Here is a 26,880-nt window from a genome sequence, read left to right as displayed (position 1 = left end):
ATGACCCACCCATTGGTAGCATTGAATGCTGAATATGTAAGTTAATTGATGTGTAAAGAGCTGCCCACATAATTTCATCATGTTCGCAGTTATCATCAGTCACTTTCCAGATCAGGTTCTAATCTCTTGTGTTTTATTAAGTTTTTCTTAAATTGCTGTGATTCATCCTGATCTGAGGGTGTGTCCTGTGAAGATGGCGCAGTTATCAAATGTGATTAGGAAAAGGTGCAGGAGGAACAAGAAATTGAAAAACAAGCAGGAATGGAGAAACATATGCCCTGTACCCCGTTATAAACTTTTCCAAGATGGGAAGAGGCATTGGTGTATACAGCAAGGTGGGCTGAAGTACAGATTTCTCTGGGGTTCAGTTTGACTGTTGGATTTTGATGAGAGTTTGTCTCTGTACATGGTAATAACATACATCAAGACATTAATTTTAGTGAAGATGTGCACTGTAACTGAGGGATAATAGGGTTTGTCCTCTTTTCAGTATTTTATGTCATTGAGTAAGTGCTGATCTTGCATTAAGATGTCACTGTCAAACTGGATAGCATTAAAGAGGAAAAGGGTTGCTAAATTTTCGGCAGGTCGAAGTGTTCTTGGATCCCTAGGCACTTCCAGTAAAAATCTGTTGGAATAAAGGATGGCAAAAAGAAATGGTTTTAATCTAGGCTTTTTAAAATTTCTCTTTTGAGAGCCACTGCAATAAATCAAAATTATTGATTTTGCCTGTAGCAGTCCTAAGATTCACTCATTTAAGAGTTGAAACTGCTCTATTACTCAGAGCAATAACCCAACACTTTGAAATCTCTCATCAGAGACTATTGGTCCACACATACAGATGGGCATTCAACAAAGATTTCCGTTTGTTTATGGATCTTGCATCAGCTGAGATCTGTGCACTGCTTTTCTTAGTAATTATCTGCCTGCCTCTTTACTGCACCCTGTGAAAGCCTTTGCAGCACTGGGCCTGTGGTTCACTGTTTCTGGGCTCAGCTGAGCCCTGGCCATGCGTGTCCAGCACAAGCATTTCAGCATTGACAGGTTTAACATCATTCCACCCCTTACTAGACCTCTGCAGAGAAACAGAATCTATTTTGCATTCTAGCATCTGTAGTATTACCCACATTATGTGTCTATCTATGGGTTTACATGTGGGTTGTGTGTCCATGATATCATGTTTTAAGTCCCCTGTGTTGAAGACAGGTTTAAATACAGCTTTTGATGCAGCCAGTCCTGGGTATCCATGCAAGAAAAATTTCCTTCCAAGGGTAAATATTTCTCAGGGCACTGAACATTTGAATGATCCATAAGTAGTTGCAAAGGAATGCTTAATAACATACTCAAAAATATTCTAAAATCAAAAATCCTGGTTAAATTAATAGTAGCTTATATCAAAAGTGTGTGTTTGTGACCTGGTGAGCTGGTGAGTTCCATGGCAGTTTCTCCCTCTGTCACTTTTGTTTTGCCTTTTATGCATTTTTTTATTATATTTCCATTAGCAGAATATTTTTGTTCCACCTTCTTTTGCTAAAATTGCTCCTCGGAAGCATTCACACAGCTCTGCAGCACAGTTCCTCCTCATTCTCCTGGGGTAGTAGTTTACTACTAGCCTATGCCAGTAGCAAATTACTAACCCCATCACTAACTTGCTGGCTCAGCCACTGTAACCAGTAAGTAGTTCCTAATCATTGCCCATCTGCTTCAGCAGAGGAATAACTATGGGTTCAGTGCTCCTCACTTATGCCTGTGTGCTCAGACCCAGAGCCAGAGTGGCTGTTTAGCAGATCAAAGGGAGTCCTTACTCCCCTGTGCAAGCGCATGGTCCAATCTAGCCCTGAATAATTAGCGTATTTATAAATTAAAATAAATCCAAGGAGTGAACTGACCATGGGGAACTCTCAATCCAATCAAATTAGACTCATATATCCACCCCAGAGCAATTCCTTAGAAACCCTGCCTTCATGAATCTTCATTTGTAATCACGACGTGCTGTGTACTTTAGAAAAGTTTGATAATTACTTGCTGTTCCAGCAGCTGAGCAGTTCTAAATGTTAGATATTAAGGAATTGCTGTTTCAGTCAGTGAACAAGCTCTGAACATTAAATGTGCTTCATGAAAAGTTTTTTTCTCAGCCATTACACATCTCTGAAGGCATATTTTTTTTCAAGTGGATGCTTTCCCAGCTGTTGATCATCTTTCTGTTTCTTCTGTATGAAGAGAGAAGGAGGAAACTGATGATACTGTGACATTGTGTAAAGGCTTTATTACTATGGAGGGAGATGGGTGCATTACTCACAAATGCAGGCGCTGAAATAATTATGCAGGTGATCCTGAAAAAGTGCCAATAAAACCTTTTATCTTATACCATGCAGTTTTGAACATTTTTCTATCACTTATTTTACAAAAGAAATATTTTACCCATGTTATACAGAATTCTGTGAAAGAATTTTAGTACCATTTTTTATATCTCTTCACCACTACAGCTTGATACATTGGGAAGAAGCAGCCTAGCATTGTCATGGGTCATAAGGATACTTGGCTGAAATAGCTCAGTGAGTGGTACCAAGTGCTCAGTGAGAACTGGAAATCCAAATTAAACAGACTTCTTGAGACAGTGTTGTGAAAGGCAATAGCAGTGATTTCTTCCACAGAATAGCTCATCAAAATATGCCTCATGTACAGAATGATGGTGGAATATAAGGTGGATACACTGAAGGCCATTTAAAACTGGAATCAAGTGCCGCGGTTCCTATTTCCACTGATACTGGAATGATGGTCTAGTGGTTAACAAGAGATTTGGAAAAACACAGATCAGTTCCTTGCCTTGTTCCAGTCTTCCATATGACCTCATTAGTGTCACAGTGCCTCTCCTTCAGTCCTCGTGTGCAAAATTGAGATAGCTATGTCTACAGCAGAATGGAGAAAAGATTTAGGAGTGGATGACCCTCAAGCCTCACTGCAACAGATGGTATATAAACGGAGCACGGGAGCTAAGTCCCTCGTTTTACTCCTAGAAGGTCACACAGTGGTAGATGCAACTGTCAGTGGTGGGAGATTGATTCTGATAATTCTGCATTTGGGAGGAAGGAAGTCAGTTTATGTCAGACTTGTTTATGGTGGAGTTTAGTGCTTCTTAGCGATGTGGGCTGTTTGTGTCTCCAGTGAAGCTAATATTGCTGAGAGTGCAACTGAGGCAATAGCAGTCAAGTGTGGTTTATATTCCACTTGTGCAGTTTGCTATGAAGTTCTCCAAATGTGTATGTGTGTGTGTAATAGATAAAAGAACGTTGACATTTTCTTTGATTGATATAATCAAAGTCTGTCCACACTGCAGTTAGGTGTGCTGTGAAATGCACCACAAAAACAGGTGCCCAGAGATTCTGTTCTGGCTTTTTCCCCTGGGTAGCTCAAAGCCAGGCTCGAGTGTGTGCTGCTGGTAAACAGTATGGACAGCTCATGAGCAGAACACAAGGCAATTCTAAGGAACTGTCTGAAGGACCAAGGAAAATTAGGTATGAATTGAGTGCTGTGATCCAGAGGGAGGTGATCAGTCCTCAGAGCATCAGGAATCAGTAGGCTGGCTGGAAATGAGCCTCAGCTTCACAACTGGAGCTCTCTGATCCTGCTAGGAGAGTTGTGGGTCTTCTGTTGTAAAGCTGCACATTTCACATCTGCTCAGACGCTATGTAGAGAAGTGCAGACTTCCTGATCAGGAAACCTTTCCTGACATATAGCCTCCCTTAGAACAGCTTTGATGTGCAAAAATGTATTCTCTATTTAGCGTAACTGAAAGCACTGAGATAGTCAATCACATGTAAAAACTTTGTCAGTTACTAAGCATCAGATCTAGAAATGGTGAAAATAATGGCATTTCAGGTGTCATTAATCTGAGGCATAATGGTGCCTTTAACAGCTAAATGAACACTGTAGCTCAGGTAATTCAGGTATCTTTGCATATAATCATGCTTTCAAATAAATTGCAAAGTTCAATCCAGTATGTATTCATTTTGAGATGTCCCGGAAGTGTGTAAACTGCAGTTAGCACAGTTGCCTTATATTTACAAGCTCTAAGATTTATTTAGTAGGAACTCTTCAAATGGGAATAGCCTGGTCTTGAGTTACGAATTGCTAAACTCATCCATCTATCAAATTACTACACAAAATCACTCTTTAAATGCATGGAGGAAGTATACCGCTACTGCAGATGTGTTCCTATGTGTCTGTTTGACACAGCAAGAAAATAGCAAGGAAATAAATTTAAAGCATTGGGCAATATTAAGACTTTTCAGAGCAAGGCATCCAAATGAAAACCCATAATCAAAATAATAATTATCAGGGGAATGCATTTGCTTTCACAGTAATCATGCAAAGTAAAGCACGGAATATGTCTTAAGTAATAAAAAATGGTGATTTCTGTTCGGAGGTAAGAAGAAAGCCTAGCACTTGAGGATAAAAGTGCTTTGTACATGATCAGTTCTTGATGGATTTTCTCAGAAATGGGCCTTTGTGTATTGTACATAAAAAAAGAGGGAAAATTGAAGCCGTTATATGATGAATGCATCCAAAGGTGTGATGAAGCTGGGATCGGGTTACTGAAGCTAGGAAGATGCCTGTCTTTCTCTTCATTTTAAAATTACCACAGTGTAGAGTTAGGTTGAAGTGATATTCTGTGAAATAGTAAGACTTTCTACACTGTGGAAAGACTTTTGGAAAGTTCCAGAAAAGTCAATGTATAATTTCTGATGCAGGTAATTTGTTGGGTTTTATGTTTGGGTTTTTTTGTAATTAAACTGGCAGATAGTCTGGCCAATTTCTTCCATACAATCTTTTTATTTCTGATATAAAGAAATTCCAGCATGTCTTTTCATATTTGCTGTTCAAATTATCTTATGCCTCCTGACTTCATAGTATATTTTACCTGCCATAGCTTTGTTCTCCCTAGTTGGTCTCAGCTGTTTGGGTTTCTAAATCCCAGAGCTTACCTCTAAGTTTAGACTAATCTTGTCATTTTGCCATTTAATCGGGTTAATATTTTTAACAGCTTCCATGCAGTATGTAAGAGCTTCAGTTACACTGAGTTTCATTGCTAAGGCTTTATATGGTTTTGATAGTGGACATATACAATGAATCTTGGTTTTCTTTTTGTCCGCACTAATTTTGGGCTCTTAAGTCTCCATGAGTGGCACTGGACTTTGATTTGGGTCAAATCTGTCTTGCAGTTGGGTTGAATCATACTTGCAAAATCATAAAAAACATGTAATAGAATAAGTATACTTTGCTTTCAGGTGATACAATATCCTGGGTTTTATCCCTCCACATAGTGTTCATAGTAAGAGCAGCTGACTCATTTTGAGTAATTCCAGTTTATATGCTCTGAAGAAGTTGTAGATTGGAAAAGGCCTAGTGTTATATCTGCATATAAATAGCTGCATTTTCCAGTAGCTAATATGATTCACTTCATTTGCCTTCTTCAGTGGAAGTAATAGCTCTTCCCTTTCCCTGTTTTCCTCTTTTCAGAAGTAACAGTTTATTCAATGAGGTCGTGCAGATGAACTTTGAAATAGCCAGTTTCAGCAGCCTTTCTGGAACGCAGCCCATCACCTGGCAGGTGGAATACCCTCGGAAGGGGACAACAGACATAACCTTGTCTGAAATCTTCATCTGCCAGAAGGATCTTGTTGGAATTGTTCCACTGGCAATGGTAAGAAACTGTTTTAGCATGTTGCTCCATACAATCTGTATGTGGTCTGAGAAAATATATACCAGGCCTCAGAGAGACTGGCAAAGGAGTGCTGTCTGCCCTGCCTCCCTTGCTTGCTAAAATCATACCCTCATTTAATGGTCTATACACATCACACTATTTCAGTTCTTATAAACTTACCGCACAGGAAAGGGATGCTGCCACCTTAAAAATCTCTCTGGCTTTTAAATCCTGAATTTCTGACATCCATGGTTCCCTCCAGGACACCAGCTGGTAAGAAAAAGCCAAGTAGATTTACATTCCCATTTCTAATTGACACTGCATAGCTCCAACTTGCAAGCCGTAGAGAAACTTTATGGGGCCCTGAGCACCTTTTGCTTGCTTGGTCCTTGGTAGGCTGAGGCGGATACAGATTTTGCTGGCTGTTTCCCTAATAGTGTAAGAACCTGTGGCTTTAAGGGAAACAGAAAATAATAATAGCCTCAATAATATGTTTACCAAAAATGTAGTATAGATTTTCATATGGAAAAATGCTTTGGGTTAATATGTGCTCTGTTGTAGCCTTTTTGTGGGCTACCTACCTCCCTGTGAAATCATACCTGTTGCTTGTCTTTACAAGATGATTTGTGGAAGCAGTGTCGCCTTTTCTTCCTCTAGCCCAGTGAAGATGCAGTTAGTTCTGCAAAGCAAGTCGGGGACAGTGGGAGCATGAGATTTAGCAGTTAGAGCCCCCTCCCGTGAGTGAACAACCTAGGATTATTTTCCTCCCCCTGAGTCAAGCAAACAAGGAGTTTCACTGGAGTCTCCAACATCGCAGGTGCACTGCTGGGTGGGCATTTTATTTTCTATAGGATTTAGGTACATGCTGAGAACTTTTTCCATGCTCACAGGTGAAGTAGGTGCACAGCATTTATTTTGGAAGTCCTGCCAAAGCTCAGAAAAGGGAGAAGTGCAAAGCTACCTAGAACAGCACCAGGTGGCAATTCATAGAGGAACTGCACATGCTATCATTAGTCAGTGTTAGAGCTCTGGATCTGGGAGAGGAGTTAAACCTGTCTCACTTGTGAATTTTGCCTCTCCTGTGCATAATCTTGGTGGGGAGATTCTGGCAGTCTTTTCTTTGAAGGGTTTTCAGTGGTTTGCAGCAGATAATTAGGTGAGTATTATTTCCTGGAAGTCCTAGTCTCAATATAGTCTTTCCGTTTGAAGAGTAAAACTGCTGCTCGTATCAAATGAGATCATGACCAGCAATTTCCTGATCCAAAGTCTGTGAAGTCAGCAGAAAGCCTGTGCTACATTGTAGATCTGAGAGGGAAATAATTGTCTTCATTACCTGTAGAGTTGAACAGGAAATACATAATTGAGCTTCTGTGCTCTGTAGACTTGAGAATGTGTGTAGGCTTCTCTGGTCAGATGTTGTTTTGAGATAGGTGCCTTCCAGTACCGAATGATAGACTCCTGTTTACGGGCAGACTTAACATCTTCTACCGTGTATTCAGCAGCTGGGGAATCTAGTATCTCTATCAGTGTCTAATGCTTTTGCACTTGCATAGAAGGTTCGAGATTTACTTGCAGACTTGTGTCTATTCTAGATTAAAATTCTTCTCTATGTGTGGGTTCCTTTAAGAACTGGAGGTCTAAATGAATTAATTTAGCATTGTTTAAATTGTTTAAGGTAAGATCCTTTGTTCCCAACAGGTGCACCATTAGGCCCTCTGGGTTGTGCAAAGGGTTCAACCACTGAAATCATTAAACCTTTCTCTTTGCAAAGCTTTCTTGTGTTTGTTTATCTCATTTCTGTACCTTGTGATAACACTCGGCTGGAGCCAAAATATACTGTGTTAACAGAATCCAGTCAGATGGGATACTAATGCAAAATTGGCTTTGCTAGCAGGATATTAGTAGATAAAGGGAGTTTTCTGTTAGCTAACATGGCATATCCAGCCAGGGTGCTTTCTTCATTTAGGCATTAATCTCTGGCTGAGCTGCTTACCTGGCAGTTCTGCTCAGAAACAAGAGTCACACTGAAAAGTGAGTGATACTGTATCTGCTACGAAGTCAGACCACAGTCTTTATCTCAACTACACACTGTAAAGCAACAGCACATTATTTTGCACAGAAATCAGACCTCAGCATTTATCAGCAAGTGTGTTTCATAATCCTCTAGAGGGTAAAGTAGATTTTGTTGATTTAAGCAGAGTGTTCCTACAGCAAAACTGCTGACATCAAAAGTAAGATCTGGTATCCCCAAATAAAGGGGAAGAACAAGCTGGATTAGGATGGAGGGATCTGATTGAGTCTCTGCCATTAGCCTGATGGGCATCCTAGTCAGTCTTTTGAGGATGAAAGCAGCTAATGTTTGCTTGGGTTGAGTATAGCATGAGGGTTGTCTCTGACTCGCAGAGTAATGCATGTCTCTTGTAAGCCATTCCAAGGTTATGAAGCAAGACGGATCATGTATCTTTTATTGCCCTATGCCTGATTACGTTACCAAAAAGTAGTAAGATGAAAAACAAGCAGGTCTTCAAAAGATTAGTGCAACTGTTGCTACAGTATTTTGGAATGAAAGATATTAGAGAATTGACATTGTCAGTAGGAAGTGAACCTGGAATTTTATAAGAGCCTTACTCAGATCAGTGGAGCAAGTGATAGGATGCAGCTGCTGAAATATCAATGGGAATGTATCATACAGTCAAAAGAGATGGTTTTAATAGAATCTGTATTCTGTGTGCCTAACTGCTACACTAAATAGTGTACGCAAGAAACAACAATGCATTGATGCTACTACAGCAAACACTGCAGTGAAATAAAAGGAGCAAGAGATATCAAAACTACTGGGTGGAAAATAAGTGTAATAACTTCTTTCCAGAAAAAAAAAAAAAGATGTGTACACTTGAGGTAAGTATATTTTTTTTTTCCTGAGCTCAGAAGTTAATCAATCTGAGTAATTTTGGAGGACATTTCACCCTTCAAGGTATTTAGGGAGAAAAATGAGACAGAAAAATGAGAAAAATGTAATTCTGTCTGATTCTGCTGCTTTCTAACGTTCACATACCAGAATTTTAGTTAAATAATTACTGTGGGAAGTGATGCATCAAAAATAGATCCTAGTCAGACATATGTAGTACTCTCACTACCAAACTCTTGAGTATGGCACTTGGTGCAACCATCCACTCAGTATCTCTTTCATGCAGGCTGTGTCAGATTCTCTATGTCTCACTCAAAGTATGGATTTATAAGATTAGATTTGTATGTTACATTTCCATCACTGAATAGCAATAATTAACTGAGGCAAGAATTGTAAAGAGGTAATGTCATTTATTAGACCATCTGATACACACGGAAAAAAGATAGGTGCTGTTTCAGGCACACAATCCTTCTTTCAGATCTCTTGACTCACTTAAATCATAGCAGGTGTGAAATAGCTACAGAAACTGGGGGTAGTAAAATTCATCGAGTATGAGAGTTAAATAAGAAAATAAGAAGATTTCTTAAGGCAAAATGGAAAATATATCCACTGTCTGCTGGCAGGAAAACTCTACCCCAAAGATTCAGTCTTCCAGTAGAGAAAAATCCACTGCCTGAGTTATGCCCAATTCTGGCATTTTTTAGTTCATATTACTTATTGCAGGATCAATTAGAAAAGTGTCTTCATAGGAACTTAATTAATTGTCTGCTAAGCTGCTTTTGAAAAGCTCCTCAATTAATCACAAGTAACTCAGAACTTGTCAGTTAAGGTGTAGAAGGCAGGTTACCTTGCTTTCCTCATGTTCCTGCAGTTTCTATCCTGTCACAAGCAAATGTAGCCAATTATATTGATTTTACCTCTTGATTGGATTAAAAAGCAAACCCAGAATTATTCACCTTTCTACCATGTGCACACACACAAATCCCACTGAAGAAGGCTCTATGTTTGTGTCCAACACGAGTCTGTGGTTTAGGAAATCTGGCAAGAAATTTAATGCTTCAAATGTATCATATGTATTTTTAATACTAGAAAATTTTGCTTTGGCATAGAACAAAGTAGAAGACCTACGTATAAGTTCATTGTTTGATGCCAGGAAGACACATTAATATTAAAGGAGAGCTCCCTCATGGGAGCACGATGGGGAATCGGTGGTTTAATATTTATGCAAGACCGTCTGGATCCATGTATATAAAACCAAAGTAGTACTCCTTCAAACAAGTGCCTGGTTTCCATGTACCTTTCTTTATATTCAAAACTCAGCGTATTGACAGTTCTGCTGCATAAGTAAGCGAATGCCGTGAAAGATGCAGAGCTGTGACTCAGCCAAACCCACTTTTGGACGTTTTTATGTATGCTTGTTAACTTGCTCTCCATTAAAATACAGAGGATCAAATATTTAGCTCCTAAAACAATGTTTGTTTTCTATACATTTGAGTATGATGTTCCCTAAAGTAAAGATTTTTTAAGGTATTTCTTTGTAATGAAGTCCCTGTAACACCATTTTAAAATATGGACCTAAATAAATAGTTTTTATCCCTGCACACTCTTGACTTCCCACTGTAAAGCTCTATCTGCTTCAAGGTCACAGAAGTGCAGAATTCTCCCTCCTGTTAAATCTTTCAATCTTGAATTAAGCAGGGTGCAACAGGCACTGGGAATGTTCCAGAAGATAAAAGCTGAGGCTATATAAACTCATGCATTTCCTGATTTGCTTATCACAAACAAAGAAACAGATAGTCTACGTATCAGCTTTTCAGCTGACAGGTATTGTGTCAGATAAATTAATTATGAAAGAAACACATCAAATAAACACTGTGAGTTGAAGGAAACTTATTTGATGTAAAACTATCCTATTATTATTAATAACTGGGACAACTTAAGTGAACTGTGAAGCCCTAAATAATACCATGAAGAGGTTTTATAGTTCAGTTACAAGACGGAGTGCTCTGAGTGAAAGACCAGAGTTCCAATCTTCTGATGTTAAGGGAGAAGCAGTAACTGAGATCACTTGTATACCTACAACTTCCATCATGGCAGGTTGCAATTGTTTAAATGAGGATAGCATTCCCCCCTTTAGATTTATGGTAGTTGTAATTCCACTGAAGTTTGTGTCATTGCCCAGTATTTATAGCAGATAAACTCAGGATCCTGCATACCTGCTTATAAATTGGCTGCCTCACGTTGTGCGTCGAGCTGTGACTAGCAATGTTCATCGATTAATCTTATCTGTTAAGAATTGGCTTTTTTGTTGTCTGTCCATCAGGAAACAGAAGCAAAAAAAAAAATAAGTAATGAAGTGTTCATTGATCTTAAAGTGGTCAGAAGATGCAGACAACATAAAGAATTCAATATGGCTCAATTTAATGGTGCCTTAAGTCCCAGTTGTCATTTCTACAACCCTTGTGCTTTTGCTTCTAGCTTCTGTTTTCCTTTTCTTTACTAAAATCACACTCAGTCCTGCCTTTTGCAGGAAATGAGAATGGATCGATAAGGCTATCTCAGCTGCCTGGAATTAATTTTTCCATTGGATCGAGTCGTATGTCATTTTCTGTGCAGCACAACAGTATGTATCATTTCCTCTCCCAGCATCCCTCATATCTGACAATGCTGTTGAATGGATTATTCTGAGATTTTCAAAACGCTGAGGAGAGCTGGGGTCAGCTAGCTTCCAGATTTTTAAAGATCCCTGACATACAGAAAACTTCTGGGTTTCTTTGCTGATTTTCCTGTCTGTACTAGAGACGTATTAATATGAGCCTTAATATATGTGCTTCTCAGCCTTGTTGGGAGAGAAATCCTGCAAACCAAACACAACATTGCAGAACAGCGATAATGACCATCAGACAGCCAGCGACTCAGTTATTGGATGCTTGGTGTTGTGGTGATACCTGAATGCTCCCCTTGAACAGGAGTGTCTCACAGCACCAGATGCTGCACAGACAAATGACAGACAAGTCAGAAACCTCTAGAATATTCTCAGTCTGCAAGCCAAGCTAATCAAAGTCAAGGTGTTGTTCAAGGTTGGATGAAACTGAGCTCCATGGATGGGAAAGGAGGGACAGCACAGCTGACACTGGGACACAGGATGCCGCATAGCAGGCATAGGTATTTGAGATTCCCCCAGCCAGTCCATGCTGGATGCTGATCACTTGTGTGTGTAGCAGAGTACTGCTTGTGGGCTCTTCCTTCTGACATCATGGCACAGTGCAGGGCTGCATGGAGATAGTCAGGTGCTTCCATGCTGATTCTCAGCAGTGCAAGTTATCCTGAGTCAAGCCCACATTCCGCTGCAAATAATTTTGGTACTGTTTCATGGCACTGCATTGTCTGGAGATTATTTTGTCCGTGTGATTTATTGGGCAGGATTTTGGACTGCTTTAAGTATTGGTTCCGGTTGGTGACACTGCTCCATCGGAAGAAGACATCTTAAATAACAAGTTTATATTTGAAATGACAGCTGATTAAAATTTTCATTGTTTAACACAAGCACAAAGGCAGTTTCACAGCTGCCACACACATATGAGGAGAGCCCATGCAGAGCCAAAATAGCTAGCCAGCAGAAAGCGAGCTCTGGACCCAGTTGATAGTGCTTAAGAGGGACATTCCAGGGCTGTGTATTTTGATGCTGTAGCTGTTAAGGACCGTATCCACCCTGTGTGCCCTCCCCTGCTGCTTTCACTGCCAGATCAGATGGAGGAGGGCAGAGAAACACTTCTCAGCAGGAGCAGGAGGTCAGTTTCGGAGGCTGATAATCAGTAGAAGTTTGCAGCTGAAACAGAACTGGAGTGTCAAGGCAGAAAAGTTAACTAATTTGTAAGACTGTAGTGTGTGTGTTAAGCAGTTCAGACTTTGACCATGGCCAGCAATGGGGCAAATGCTGTGTGTGATCCTGAACCTCCCCCAGCACTGTGGAGGATTTGAAAGAAATGTAAAAGGAAATGGAAGAACGTTGATGACTTTGTTCCCAAGGTGCTGGAAAGGGAACTGGACTCAGTTGTTAGATTATGCTCTATACTATGCAAGTTTACTTATGGAAGTACTAGTTTGCATCTGAACTAGTGCTTTCTCATTAGCTTTAGCTAACAATCAGTTGTCTTAACTGATAAGTGTTAAGTCCAGGCACTGCCCAAGCTTATTCCAGGAAACAAACTTGTTTACCCTAAACAGTGAAGAGTTTCCACCTTCGCATGCTGTCACTTAAGAGTGACAGGCTGAACCACATCTGCAGAGCAGAGCAGGTGTGTCTGCAAACAGCCAGCTTGAGCATGAAGTGGGTTAGCTGTGACTTACGCTGAAGAACAGGAGCACTTTGTGATAGCTGGCAGCTTCTAATGATGATTTTGGTCCGTAAAGCTTCTCTATTTCTGGGGATTACCTCATTCTTCACAATCAGGTGAAATACTCACCTAGCAGAATCAGGAATTGTTTAGGCTGGACTCTTAATGAGGCTCTGAGGTGCTCCAGCTTGGACAGTGAACCTGTCTAGACAACAGGAATACGCTTTACTCTAATGGAAGATAATGAGTGAGCATGAGGGGAAAAATAATCACCAGGACTTTTATAAGCCTCAGTGTTATAATGAGCTACCTCAAGCATTAAAAAAATAGCAAATTTTCACCTTCAGTTTACTATAGATGTATGTTTGCCTTACCCTGCTTTCAGTTTACATTCCGATATTCAGCCAGACTCTCATCACTGAGGATGTTTGTCATGGAATACATTAGGACTCTCTAATTCAAACTCAATAGTTCTGCTTGAGGGAGATAAAACACTAAAAGCTAGGACAGGATTCAGTACAGTCTTGGAGAGAAGGCTAGCACTGTGCTTCTGGCTCTTTCTGTTTGTGTAGCAGCTGCTAAAAGGACATGGGGAGCAGCGGTGGTGATGGGATTTGAACTATTCATCGTCCCAGCACCAAAAGGGTACAAAGAGCATACCAGAGCTTGGACTACTAACAGAATCTGCTTTGCTAAGCTAGAGAGGCTGTGTTCAGAGGTCTTTCTGCAGTGCCCAAGCTGTCCAGATTGATGCACATATGCTAAATGAATTAACAGACCAAAACTTCTACACTGTGGCAGCACCCCATTGCTGTGACGTGTGTTTCAGACCATAGTTTAACTGCAGGGCCTGGCAATGGGAATCAGCACAGACTATGAGCCTATCAAGATTGGTTTTCCCCTCAGAAACAAGTCATGGCTGATACTTAAAGCACCGGCACCATAGCACGAGCATCAGGAAGCCAGCACATTGGTGAGAGAGGGAACTTCAGCAGCAAATGGAAACAGAAGTACCGCTGACATTAGTCAGGTCCCAGTCATCTGGTTTGTCCTCTGTATTTTTTCTCTAGCAAAGCTGATTGTCTTTCTGCAAGACTTGTTACCTCACAGAACATTAATCTAGGCTGTAACAATGTAATTTATGGCTGTAATTTGCTTTTGGAAATCCTCTATTACTGAAAAATAGCAACAGCACGGTTTTACTAATTACGTAGTTGAGTACTGAATGGTGACTGCAACTGCCAGGATTAGTGACTATGTTGTACTCTGCTCTCCAAGACCCTATAGGACCAGAGCTGTGAATGTTTTGAAGTGGTAAAATTAGTATTTTGATTAAACTAAATAAGTGCAAAAAAGTAATTCAAGTTCCCCGGAGAGTTTGAGAAAACGACAGAGGGAAACACTAGCCTTTAAATTCCGTATTGGAAAATCACATCAGTGTGTAACTACACCACATAATGTGCTTACCTGTAGTATGGTTCTGCAGCATAGCCTGTTTATCTATACCTTCTACCCCAAATTACTTCTCACAGGTCAAACCTTCAGGTTCCTTATTGAGTTCTTCTCTCAATATGCCATTGCAGAGAGAACTAATTGATATCTTCTTTTTCATTAATGTGGAAATTTTGTTACCTTGGCATAACACTTTTCCCTTGGCATAACACTTTTCGTTTGCACAAATCAGATTTTACCAGGGCTTAGCTGGGGAAAGAGCATGTGGACAAAATCACCTTGTGTGATTTAAAGGTGAATTCCTTTCCTTTTATGTCCTGAAACAGTGCACAGCTGAATGAAATCCAAAAGGCTTGCTATAACCTCTTTGTGATCTTGAGTTCTCATTTTGGAGAGCTAACAGAAGGTAGAAGGCCTCCTGCTGCATATATTATGTCAGTAGAAGAAACGAAAGCGATCAGTCTAAGACCTGGATGTACTTTGGAATCATCTTGTATAGGGTACTACACGTCTGTCTGCCAATACCAAGAAGTTTTTATATGGCTTGAAGCTTCAATTGAGCCAGCAGAGAAGACTATGTTTTAGCTTCTGGATCTGGGACAAAATGTCAATTGCAGGCAATGAAAAGCAGTGACTAACAGTGGAGCTGCCAGCTGGCACGAGGTATCCTGCGGCATATGTTTTAAGAATGCCTGGAAGCTTCAGGAGTGAGCTTCATGTGGTAATAAATAAGTCATTTGAGACTCAGTAATTCCTCCTCACTGCTCTTACCTCATTCAAAATATGGACTGCTCGTTAAGGACTGGGAGATTCCAATAGGCAAAAATAGGAATTCTCTGATGGACCAGGAGCCACATGCCTGGAGTTAGTTTCTGCCTCTTCGGAATCTTGGGCAATATTCAGGTCCACAGCAGTTCACTCATCTTTACAATGGACACAGTAGTTAATATTTCATAAGTTATTTGGCTTACGGATCATTCTGTGCTGCTGAATATAAAGGACAATTCCCTGCTTAAACGTGAATGCCAGTCTCCTCTACTCAGTACTAGCAATGTTGTTCTAGTCCAGAAGAGTAAAAATGTAAGTGAAGCAAGGTTTGTGGCTAGAGGTGGTGTCTTTCATTAGGCCATCCCATAGAGTTAGAAAAAGCAGCCATGCTTTTAAGTACACAGATCTTTTTTGAAGCCCCTTTCAATTTAGTAAGTTGCTGTGAGATGCTCAGATAATGTCACTGTGGTTGCTCCAGGTTATACTAACAAATAAAATACTGCTTTAAACAAATGGATTTGATCCCTTTGTCCTTCATATCACTGACTTATACAATGGTCATAATAACCTATTTCAAGGATGTTTCTTTAGCCATGACCCTCTAGCCAGCATGATCTTGCAAAGCAAACCCTGAAGGTAAAACATATTTTTCCTTGAATAAGGAGGAAGTGATTTCATCTGTGATTATATATACCTTATATATTTACTTTGCCTTCATCTAGATATATGCTGGGTTTAGTTCCTTTATATTATAAGGCTCACCAGTCTGTTAGACATGTGTCTGATCAATAATTTAATTTTCCCATGTCACTCTCTCATCTTTTTAACTGTAGTAAGTTTCTGATGTCTGCTCAGCATCTGCTCTCATTAATGTAATAACCTCGTTCCTGCCCTTTATGTGCTTTGCTTATGCAGACCTGCTATGAAGTCAGTGAAATCAATAAACTATTTGAAAAACAAGAACATTCTAGCAAGGATAGGAAATAATAATGACTATTTTCTGCATTTTTATTACTACTTCTCCATAGCAGACCGTAAGAGTCTTTGTTGTGTCTTTCTTACACATTTTGCTTATCAAAAGTTAAAACTGTACTGCCAGAATAAAAGAGCAAGAAGAAGTTTTCTTTGCCTGATTTGAAAGTAGACTAAATTAAATCAAAATAACAGAGCAGAAGCTGCCTGCTTCACTTCCACTATTGTTTAAATAATTCTGATATCCACAAACTTGAGCCGAGTGCTCATGTGCACTCCACAGCCAAAAGCTGAGGACCTTACAGAACTTGTAGAAGATGAATACTGCCTATTAGAAGGAGAAAGTAACTCATTAATAATCCATGACATACTAATCTACACAAATAAAACAAGTTCACAGCCCTCCAGAGCGGCCATAAAAATCATGCATGTATCATGCACAGTACCCCGCTTACTTAACAAAAAGAAATTGTCCTTGGGACTTAATCCTTGAAGTCCATAAAGCATTTAAAATTGCTTCACCTATAGACTATATAGGTGCATAGACTGCATGCCACCCCACATGGTGAGCAGTACTGTGCCATTCACTTGAAACAACCAGGCTAGGTAAGATTTTTCCTCAATTTTCCAAGGTTTATTCATCATCAGTGTAGGCTTGGAGCACTATATAAAACTCGGCTCATATTTGGTAGAATCTGGGACTCCACCTGAAATTCCAGGAGTTGGCACCATATTTTCCTTGACTCTAAAAGAGTTTCTCCTTCCACTGTAAACAAATGGAGCAAGCACAGTTGCCCTTCTGTAAATGTGCTGAAGCACAAAGAAGGCAGACTGGAAACAAGTTAATCCAAGGAGGAAGAAGAAAGATGTGATCCAAGTGTCTAATTAGACATATAGGTGTTTAATTCCATTAAAGACGCTATAAAGTCTGAGCCATCCATCCAGGACTACCAGGTATGACACAGGACCTACAGAAGACCTGTACCCTTACAGAAGAGCATCTGGAGGCCAGGCACGATACCTCAGAGCATGTAAATAGCACTCTGTTCTTAGGCACTTCAATCTTTTCCCAGAGCTGCAAATTGTGAATTGAATCTGTTGGGAAGCACATCCCCAGAAATACACCTATGTGGATCTCTTTAACATATAATTTAATTTATCAAACTATACTTCCTTGACATCAGTAGCTTTTCCTGCTACTGATGAATAATGCAGGATTACAAACTGAAACAAATAAAAAGCGGACATAAGTATTTGTAAACATCAGACCCTCACTGTAAGGCATCTTTAAGCTTTTCTTGACTCCCATCATTCAGAAACCACATTAAGATTTCCATCTCAGCTGCCCAGCATGACTTTGTGCTACTGCTGTACACTATGTCTTTACAGGCTCCACCAGTGCCAGTGATGGTGCTGGTTTCATATTGACCACAGTGAACATCTGCAGCATGCTAAGGGATAAACAGCAACAGAAGTATTAGTGTGATCCAGATCACCATTAAGTGGTGGAAAACCCTTGGTATCTGTCATATCTTGTTAGCATAACAGCCAATTAAATCAATCTGTTTTTTCTGAAGATAGAAATGAGTTATATATAAAATTAAAAGTACTGCCCCTGTCTGCCTATAATCAAATATGTGGCTTATATTAGCATGGTATGTCTCCTAATCTCATTTCCACTATCGTTGTGGGTGTATTTGTGTGCATATAGGTTACTCACATATATACATGTAGTGTGTAATTGTGTGTGCATCCATGCGTGTGCCCTAATATGCTTGTATATTTTTGATCTGCAACTGTCTATTGATTACAGCTATTACAGCAATATTATTATAGATATATAGCCAACTATATAACAGGGCCGCAGGTTTAATTGAAATGAACATGGGAAGAATTTCAAATTGCTAATGAAAATTGCCTTTTTACTACCAGCTATATTCCCACTGTCATCACAGACAGGAGACATCCCCAGAGCTCTGCTGGTTCTGCCTAATGGTGGAGCAAACCCAATTTAACTGACAGTCCATTTCCAAATAACTTCCTTGGACTCATGAAAAAGGAAAGTAAACGACTGACAGATCTTGAGCCCAAAAAATGCCCTTGAATTGACAAATTTCACATATTAGTCCTTTTGCAACAAAAGAGAACTGTAAGCCATGAAATTATTTCAGCAAGAAAATACTATACAGCTCCATCCATGGCTGCTTAAGCATCCATGAACTATTCCATTACAAGATCACCAGGTGGCTATTGCCTTTCTCTTCCATTCAGGCTTTACCAATATTCCCACTCCCAGCTGTGATAAACTTAATAGGACCATTCAGCAATGGAGAAAACATGAGAGGTGTTCATCATAGCTGAAGGCTTTCTCAGTCAATGATTCCTTAGATGTTTGAGTAAATGAAAAGCTATTTTTGTGATTACAAAGGATAGAATGAGTTGCAGTTTCTGAGGCCATTTTATTGACATAGCTTTTGGTATCTGTAGCAAATATTTATCCTTTCCTGGGAAGGTAGTTAGTGGCTACAGTCACTGAACTAATAGTCTTAATATGTTACTCTTGATTTTTCAAGTGGCTACTCTTCTAAGAGTGCTTGTTAAATAAAAAAATATTTATATGACTGCATATTGTAGGTGTTGTCATATGTCTACTATAGATGAAATATGCATAATATATGCACTACATAAATGTATGAAAACATAAGTTTTCCAGAGAAGTTAGGACAGTTTATTTCTTGTCTTCATCAAGTGTAAATGTATTCATAAGTATTTGTAAGTATACTTATATCCATAAGTAGCAATACTCTGAAGCAACAGTGGCGATGGTTATCAAGTGTGTCTCTCTCAGAATAAGGGCTTTTAATCTGTCACTTTACAGTTTTTCATCTGTTTGCATTTTATATGCTCAAAATAACTGATAGTGATGCTGGAGTTGGAATATCTCAGGTAATCACTCACATTTCAACCCATAACTACAATTTTTGCTCTTTAGATAATGTATTTCCTATGTAAGTGCTTTCATTTCTAAGTCAATTTAGCAAAATAGTGGAAGTAAGGAATGAAATTTCACCAAGAGGAGCAGGTAGTTTCCTGTGTTACACATACACATATTTTAAAAATATCTTTTTTTTTTTGTTACATTTATGTCTAAGTATAGAGAAATAAAATGCAGGCTTCTGCTTCCCATCTTCTCCAGTTGCCTTTGTGTCCTTATTCTGCATTTTAAGTGGTTATAGAAAGACGAAATGCAGGCTTCTGCTTCCCATCTCCTGCAGTGGTCCTTAAAACTTTTTCTATGTTTTAAGTGGTTCCAGAATTGTTTCCTTTGAAGTCATTTTCAGTTACAAACTCTTCCTCCACCCAGCAGGAAATACCATCTTTCTTTGAAAATGCGTATTGGCCACTGGATCCTGCTCTAATAAACAGGAAATAAAGACAGCTTTAACATAATACTTGAGCTGTTCCTAGTTGAATTTATTGTCACAGCTTCTGGAAAACAGAGAGGCCCCCAGCCAGAGGCTCAGTCACTGTTGATACACATTTATCATGATAGACACTTAAAAAGGACAAACTGCACATTTGCCACTTTTAAGATGGTAGAGGAAGACACAAACATGAAAACATTCAGTTGATTTTATTTCATGTCCTTATTAATTGGCAGTTTCCATTACCTAGAGGGTTAGATTATATAGTAAGATTTCTTATTGGAGTAATTTAGGGTGGAACGGATGGTTTGAAGTTATTTCTTGAGGACTTGACTCATTGAAAGCAGTTTTGAATGCAGGTGTAATACATCATCATGCGTGAGCTAAGCATGTTACTCTGCCTCGTTCAAGCAGGGTAACAGTTCTTGTGACAGGTGGAAGAAGGAATTTCAGACACTCTATTTCACTCTATTTGCTGTCTTCAGTCTTGGGGGAATCTGCCTGACATCTCTTTCCTTGCAGAAGGCTTGCTGGTTGTCACTGCTATAGGGATGGTAACTATAGTTTAGTTCCTCACATTTTAGGTAGCTGGATCTGCTAAGCTCCTTCGTGGATGCTCTCTGTGGGAAAAGGACCATACATTTCTCATTCCACATTGCTTTATGCTAGGTAAAGACAGGTTTTAAGATAAGACAAAACAAAGGGTTTATATGTAAAATAATTAAAACAGCCAAAAGAGATCAAATCAAGACCCATTTAGCCAAACTGGTATTTGAAGGTTTATAAATAAACCTTTATTTATAAATAAAAGTAATCTGATTTTTATACATATATATATAACATTGGGACTATATATTTCCCCAAATCTTTTTTGAAAGTGAAATAGAAAGAAAACTAGAACACTTCAGTATTTTATGAGTATTTTATTCAGCAAGAAAACCAAACCCAAACTGCGTCAGATGGTGTGGAAATGATTTTTCTCATTCCTAGATCTGTTCAGAAAACAAGAAGAATCAGTTACTCACCAAGATGTGCTGAGAATCAGTTGATCTGGTTGCTCTTTTTTACTATTTGGGGTAGAAAGAGTCTCTTTTTACAGTCACTGCTCAGCATATTGACATCCAGCTATCGCGTGGAGCTGGAATGGGGTCACTATTATGGAATTAATGAATACAAGTAGCATTAATATTCAGACAGTGGAACCTTACTGGTAGAAGTTTTAATGGAAATGCTTGGATCCTGATTCTGTAAGGGAGAGGATATAAGATTTCTTGGTTAGTCTCAGTGCCAGTGGCAAACTATTACAGCTCCAACATGAAGTTCTGAATTGGTATTATGAACTGCATGTGATAAACTTAGTATGACAAATACAATAAAGGAAATACTCAGTTCAGAAACAATTTTTTTAAAAGAAATACGAATTTGGTTTTCAGTTGGTCAGAAGCAGAAGTGACAGGACCATCGGAGGTGTTACACCGGTCTGGACCTACTAGCTAATAAGGTTTCTTTATTCCATCTACTTTCAAACCCATAGGAAATTAAGAGACAGAGACTGGTTATCCCTCTTCAGCAGGTCACAGAAAGCTACCTTGTCTGCTAGTATAATTGCGGTTTCCATAAGCTCTGAAGAAAGGGCATTCATTAGCCTGCAGCTTGAAGCAAAATGTCTCTCACTGTCCTTTTTGGAGGATTAATCCTTATTATAAATAGGGTATGTCTATTGCTCATTTTTCTGCTAACCAGAATACTGTTCATGGGCTTTGCAAATGGGAACTTTATGCTGCTAAGATTTTACATTTTTATTCAAAATCACAAGGAATGAGAAGTGATATCCTGTTGCCATAATTACCTGGGTAGAGTCCAGACCTCTGTACCTGACCTTAAGTCAATGTGGCCTTTGTACCGATACAGAGATCTGAGTAATGGCTTTCTAACATTTTTCTATCATTTTACCTCACTGACTGTAAACAGAGCAAAGCAATTAAAGGCATGGTTAATTCTGTTCAGCTTCTCCTTTTTAAAGAGAGATGCTCACTTTTGAGTGATGATGGAATTACATTTAGCAATACAGCCTTCATCTGTTAAATCAAAGTAATCATTGGCTATGTTCCCTTTTGCACGTTTGAATGCTAGCAGTGTAGATTCACTGCAAGGAAAGTGTGGATTAGTCATCCAAGAATCCAAAGATATTTTTCTGCATCCCTATCCGTTAATATATTCTACGTTCCCCTTTCTATCTGCAGAGCATAATTTATCAGGACTTAAAAATTCCACTAGCAGGGTATTAGAAAACTGCACAAACAAGGAAGCAAATGGAACAGTTTGTTGCTAATGTAGGGGGCCAGTGAGTAAGATTTATCTCAATATGGAGACTGAACAGAGACAAGATCATTGATTAAAAAGACATTGCATTTTCAGAACTCCGAGTTCCCATTGTGAAGACGCTCAGATCTTTGTCATAAATTACATGGTTCAGAAAAACTACAGAGAAGGTTGTGCTGGGTCCAGGGTATTTCCATGCCAGCTGAGTGCCATTTGCTTTCTCTCCTTCTGGCCCCAGGAATCTGCTGCTGTGATGATGCTCAAAGCCACTCTTCCTGGAGGTGAGAAATACGAGTCTGAATCCCTTCCTTATGTCCTTGTTTCCCCATTTCCTCCATTTACCTTCTTTAAGACTTGTTGAGACCTACAGACATCATGTTGATCAAGGTCTTCAAACAAATGTTGTGCATGCTAAGGACAGAACAATGCCAGTGTCCACCTTTGGGTCTTCCCATGGGTGGTGTTTTATCTGTTTGACTTCTGCATTATTTGCTCCTCAGGGCAGGTATTGTCCTTAATTTTTGTGCCATATACATTGTTGGCCATTTAACAAAGATTTAATAAAGAGAAGATACCTTGCAGTGTTGTCATGTGTCGAAAAGAATTATCATCCAAAAGAAACTTTGAGATCCTTTGTTCTGCTGTCCTCATCAGAAACAAGATTGCAGAAATGGCAGCTTTTATTGAATAAGCCTGTCTCTCATATATATAGATTTTGAATGGCCTAATTTTTCACCACTGTTGATTTGTTCATTAGTTTACATTTTCCCTGGCAGTATGAACCTGAGAGTCATGGAGTAACCTGTATTCCATTTAGATTCATATTTGAATACTGAGGGATGTATTAAGTAAGTAGGTTGTTCCCCTTTGGTTTTACTGCTTAATGGCATTACACAATTTCTTTTGCAGTGTGATAGTATTCATGAAGTAAAAGTCGCCATGTTATAAACTGGCGAAGGAAGCAGAGCAGGATTTACATGTGATGGGCCAGTAGAAGTGGAGTCATAGAATACTTAGGGTTGGAAAGGACTTTAAGTGAAAGAAAGAGCAAATTGTATTCCCACCAACAGAATTTGCCCTTCCCCACTGCCTGCAGGGGGGTCCTCAATCACGCAGACTCTTTGGTCTGTAGGAACAATCCTGTTCTTCTGAAATGTGTGCTAAGAATTTGAAAACGGAATGTCAGCTTCTTTCCTTTCTTGTATACACTGTCCATGAACGTGGAGTTTCAGAAAATCCAGTTGGCAGAAAGCACAATGTATAATTCACTTTTAATCATAGGATTATGTAGATAAACAGTCTGCTGCCTAACAATGTTATTTTGTTAATCAGCTGTAATCTTAGTAGTATTAATAACTTAAATCTGCAACCATTGTGTTATTAGACCCACTGATCAGCATAACAGTTGTCTGCAGTGCAGTACAGCCCTGTGCATCGCTCTAACTAGGATGCCCTGGAAACTTGTGATGCATAACTTAGTGCTCATCAGTAGACTATTTACAGTGTTTGCAGCTGGTGCATATGGAGTTTACTTTCTATCTCGCTCATCTCCATCTTTTTCTCTTGTAACTGTGTTGCCAAGGCGTCACTGTTCATCAAGGGTGATGGGTTGAACAGTAGTTGGAAGCACAGTACAGCTCCTGGAGCTCTCCTGCATAGGCATTGTCTCCACTGATTCAAGTGCTGTCAGCAGCATGCAGGGACTTGCTGCTTCTATCCTTTTTCCCTAAGACAAATATTGGTTTGATTTTAAGGCAGGCAGTGCCCAACTGCCTCTTTTCCACAGACTTTTTCAAGAAACTTTCCTTATAAATTAAAACATATTTGGCATAACTGTGTCACTCCTTCAGGTCTACAAGCATAGGTTTGTTACTCATGGGGTGGTATGTTTGCGTGAGGGAGAAATCACAATGCTAAGCTATGATTAACATCATTCTATGAGATTATACTAGGAGAATTTTCAGCCTGTAAACAGGACCATTCTCATGACCTCGGGCTCCCATGGATTTTTCTTGATAACACCATCTAATCGGATTTACAGTTTAATTAAACAGCTGTCACTTTGCTTCCTCATTCTGCTGCAATTTAATGTTGAATTAGTTCCTAAATTAGTCATGGCTGAATGCTTGCCTTCTTACAACTGAGAGGTTGGATAAACATAAGGTTTACTCTTCAGCTAAATTCTAGCAACTAAGGCTCATATCCTGTATTCTTACTCTTTGTACAGAGCTCCCACTGACATCAGTGGAAATTCCTTGATTGTAACAGGGAAGGAGTAAAATGTGAGATTCCTGCAAAGTCAGCTGTAGTATTCCCTAACTTCAAATGACCAGATGTGAGCACACGCTTCTCCTCAGCTCTGTATCGAATACATCAGCTTTATGGATGTTATTTTCCCTTTCAAAAGAGAGCACTGATCTTTATGAAAATCACTTCTGCTGAGTTTTGGGTGAAGTAGCACAAGGAGTGCTGCTGTGGAAGAAAATGTTTAGACCAATACTACTGCTAGTGGACTTTATCCAAATTAACTCTGATAGAACTCTGATTCCTGTAGAGTGGTGATACTTGCATCGAGTCCTGTTTCAGCTGTCTCACTGAACTCAGGTCTTAGTGTGAGATAATGTAGTGTTTGACTCCCTGCCTGACTCTAATCTTACCATTTTAATTTTTAAATGCCAATTAACTCTCTTCCTGATCTACTCAAATGTAATAGCAAGATTTGTAGTGGTGGTAACTTGCTGCAGACATACACAGCAGAGTTCCAAACCACTAGACTGGTAGAACTGTGAACAGTGGAAGTTGCTCCTGCAATGAACATTGTGTACCAGATTTGCTGTATACATATGCCAGCAGAGAGGCTTTTCTTTATCTGTGGTAGGTATCGGGCTGTGACCTCATGGCTTCATTTCTGAAGTTTGCTGAAGGTTTGTGTAGACAGGTATAATTCTGTGTCCTTGATGCAGAGCCTGATGGTTCAGGACCATTGCAAAAGCTGGCATTTTGAGCAAACAAATACAGTGCTGATTTGAGCTAGTACACAATATATTGTCTGGTCTGGGAAAGAGTAGATGTTTTGTTAGTGGGTAATGAAAATGCTATGTTGAGTAAAGACATTTACTCAGTTCTGCTTGTGAGATCTAGCTTGATGTTAAAACTTACCAAGAAACTTTTAAAGTAATTTCTTACACAATTCAGTGGTTTGTTTTTGAATACCTTCTTTGATTAAAGCCTATGTCTAACTTCTAAAGTTTTCCTCTAACCATTAGAAGAACAAGAAAAAAGGTTCTTTAGTGCTACTGTTTGCTAGTTAAATATGTTTAAATAGTAGTTATTTCCTTCATATGCTTTATTCATTGAAGGGATGCCCTGATAACAAGAGAGAACCATTCTAATCAGGAGTAGGTAGGCCTTCATACAAAAAACCCAACTCTCTGCAATATCAGAGTCAGATGTTGTTGGAATTTGGTCATTATGCTGCAGAGACAGTTTGAGGCTTCCACAGAAGTTCAGACCTCAAATCTCCCTTTTATGTCAATCAGAATTGTATGTATCGTTCTTCATTTTGACTCTGAAATGGCAGCCCTTGCTTTTTTACAGTTTGTAATATGCTTACAGAAACTTCTTTCCCACTTCGATACTGATGCTTATCACTCATCCTTTTTCTGGTTTTGGTGGCTTTTTTCAATTTACACTGCTTTCCCCATTTTTTAATCTTTTGGAAGCAAGTCCAAGCATTGCTATCAGATGCTTTCAGTCTTTTGTCACACAAAATAGGTTTGATTTTGAAACTTGAGTTGCTGCTTGCACAGAAAGTAGATTAGTTCTTGGGGGATTTTAAAAATTAAAGAACATGGAAATGGCCGAGATAGTATGATTTTGAAAAGCATCTGCATTTTAAGTGAGTTCTTAGTCTCTCCAAAGGTTTCTTAGTAATCTTGTTTGTATACTCCCAAATTAGCTTGCAAACAGAATACTATATTGTGTTTAAAAATAGAACATAAATATCACCACCTATATCAGCTGTTGCATTTCCTGTTCTAATGTGCGAACAACTGTTTTCTTAATGTTGCTTGACATATCCTTAATGATTCAACTACTATTTCGGCTTATCAGTGGATAATCAAGGGTATTCCAGGAGGTGGAGAATGCAAGGGAAATGGGTTCAGTGCTGGATCAGAGCCCTCTTGTCTGTGGTGCACGTTCAGAGAGCTCAGCATTGCAGAGCAGACGGACAGAGTTCTATTTAAGCTTCTTTTATTTTTGACTTTCAGTTCAGCTTTTGAGGAGTCCTGAACCATGGATGCTTTCATACATTATTTAGAGTTTTCTGCCTAACAGCTTGTGTATGGGTGCAGACAATGGGTCAATTCTGTGTTACATTAAAGCCTTTGGCTTTATTGCAGCAATATAAAGGAAACACAGAGGAGGCAGAAGTTGTGCCATAAGGCTATTCCATATACAGGGATATAGGGGACACATTTTTCTATTTTAGTTCTAATCAAAAAGACAGTAGAATCAGGACTTGGTTCTTTGGCTTTTTTTTTTTTAACTATCACGGTTAAATTGCATGGGGCACTTAGAGACTGAGTAAGGGAAGTGGCAGACTTGAAGGTTGCTTTTAACATAGTGTGCGATATATTAATTGCTTATACTTCAGTATTTCTTAATCTCTGTAGTACTAGTGAGTTATGAGCACTTTCAGTGGAGATGAAATATGAAGCTTTCCATCTCTGCTCAAAGCTGTAGCTGAGTGGCTACTGGTGGCTTCCCAGTGCTAAGGATCTCTAATAACTGTGATGATGCTAGCTATGAGGCCATAGGATAACATCCACAATGTTTCCATCTCCTTTGTGCACATCACGAGTTTGAAATTCCTGAAGTTCATGTTGGGCTACAGAGAAGGGATGTAAAATTACAGTAGCCCTTAATCATGACAGACGACGCCTTTTACAATATTGAGGGAGATGCATCTCTGAAGTAATTAATTGAAAT

General features: G+C 39.2%; 1 protein-coding gene across 3 annotated transcripts in view; it reads left to right on the top strand.

The window, feature by feature from the left end:
- TMEM132C (transmembrane protein 132C) overlaps positions 1-26,880 on the top strand; it is a 204,621-nt gene that overhangs the window by 145,025 nt on the left and 32,716 nt on the right. For all 3 annotated transcript variants that reach the window (XM_057414937.1, XM_057414938.1, XM_057414939.1), the window contains one exon: positions 5,521-5,704. In XM_057414937.1, coding sequence (XP_057270920.1) covers positions 5,521-5,704 — 184 coding nt within the window. The remainder of the gene's footprint in view (positions 1-5,520; positions 5,705-26,880) is intronic.

The sequence above is a fragment of the Pezoporus wallicus genome, unplaced genomic scaffold (assembly GCF_028554395.1).
Source record: "Pezoporus wallicus isolate ANWC-B61680 ecotype Strahan unplaced genomic scaffold, APGP_CSIRO_Pwel_v1 contig_8047, whole genome shotgun sequence".
Classification (NCBI taxonomy): domain Eukaryota; kingdom Metazoa; phylum Chordata; class Aves; order Psittaciformes; family Psittacidae; genus Pezoporus; species Pezoporus wallicus.
The sequence above is the reverse complement of the archived record's forward strand: the minus strand, read 5'-3'. Positions and strand labels throughout refer to the sequence as shown.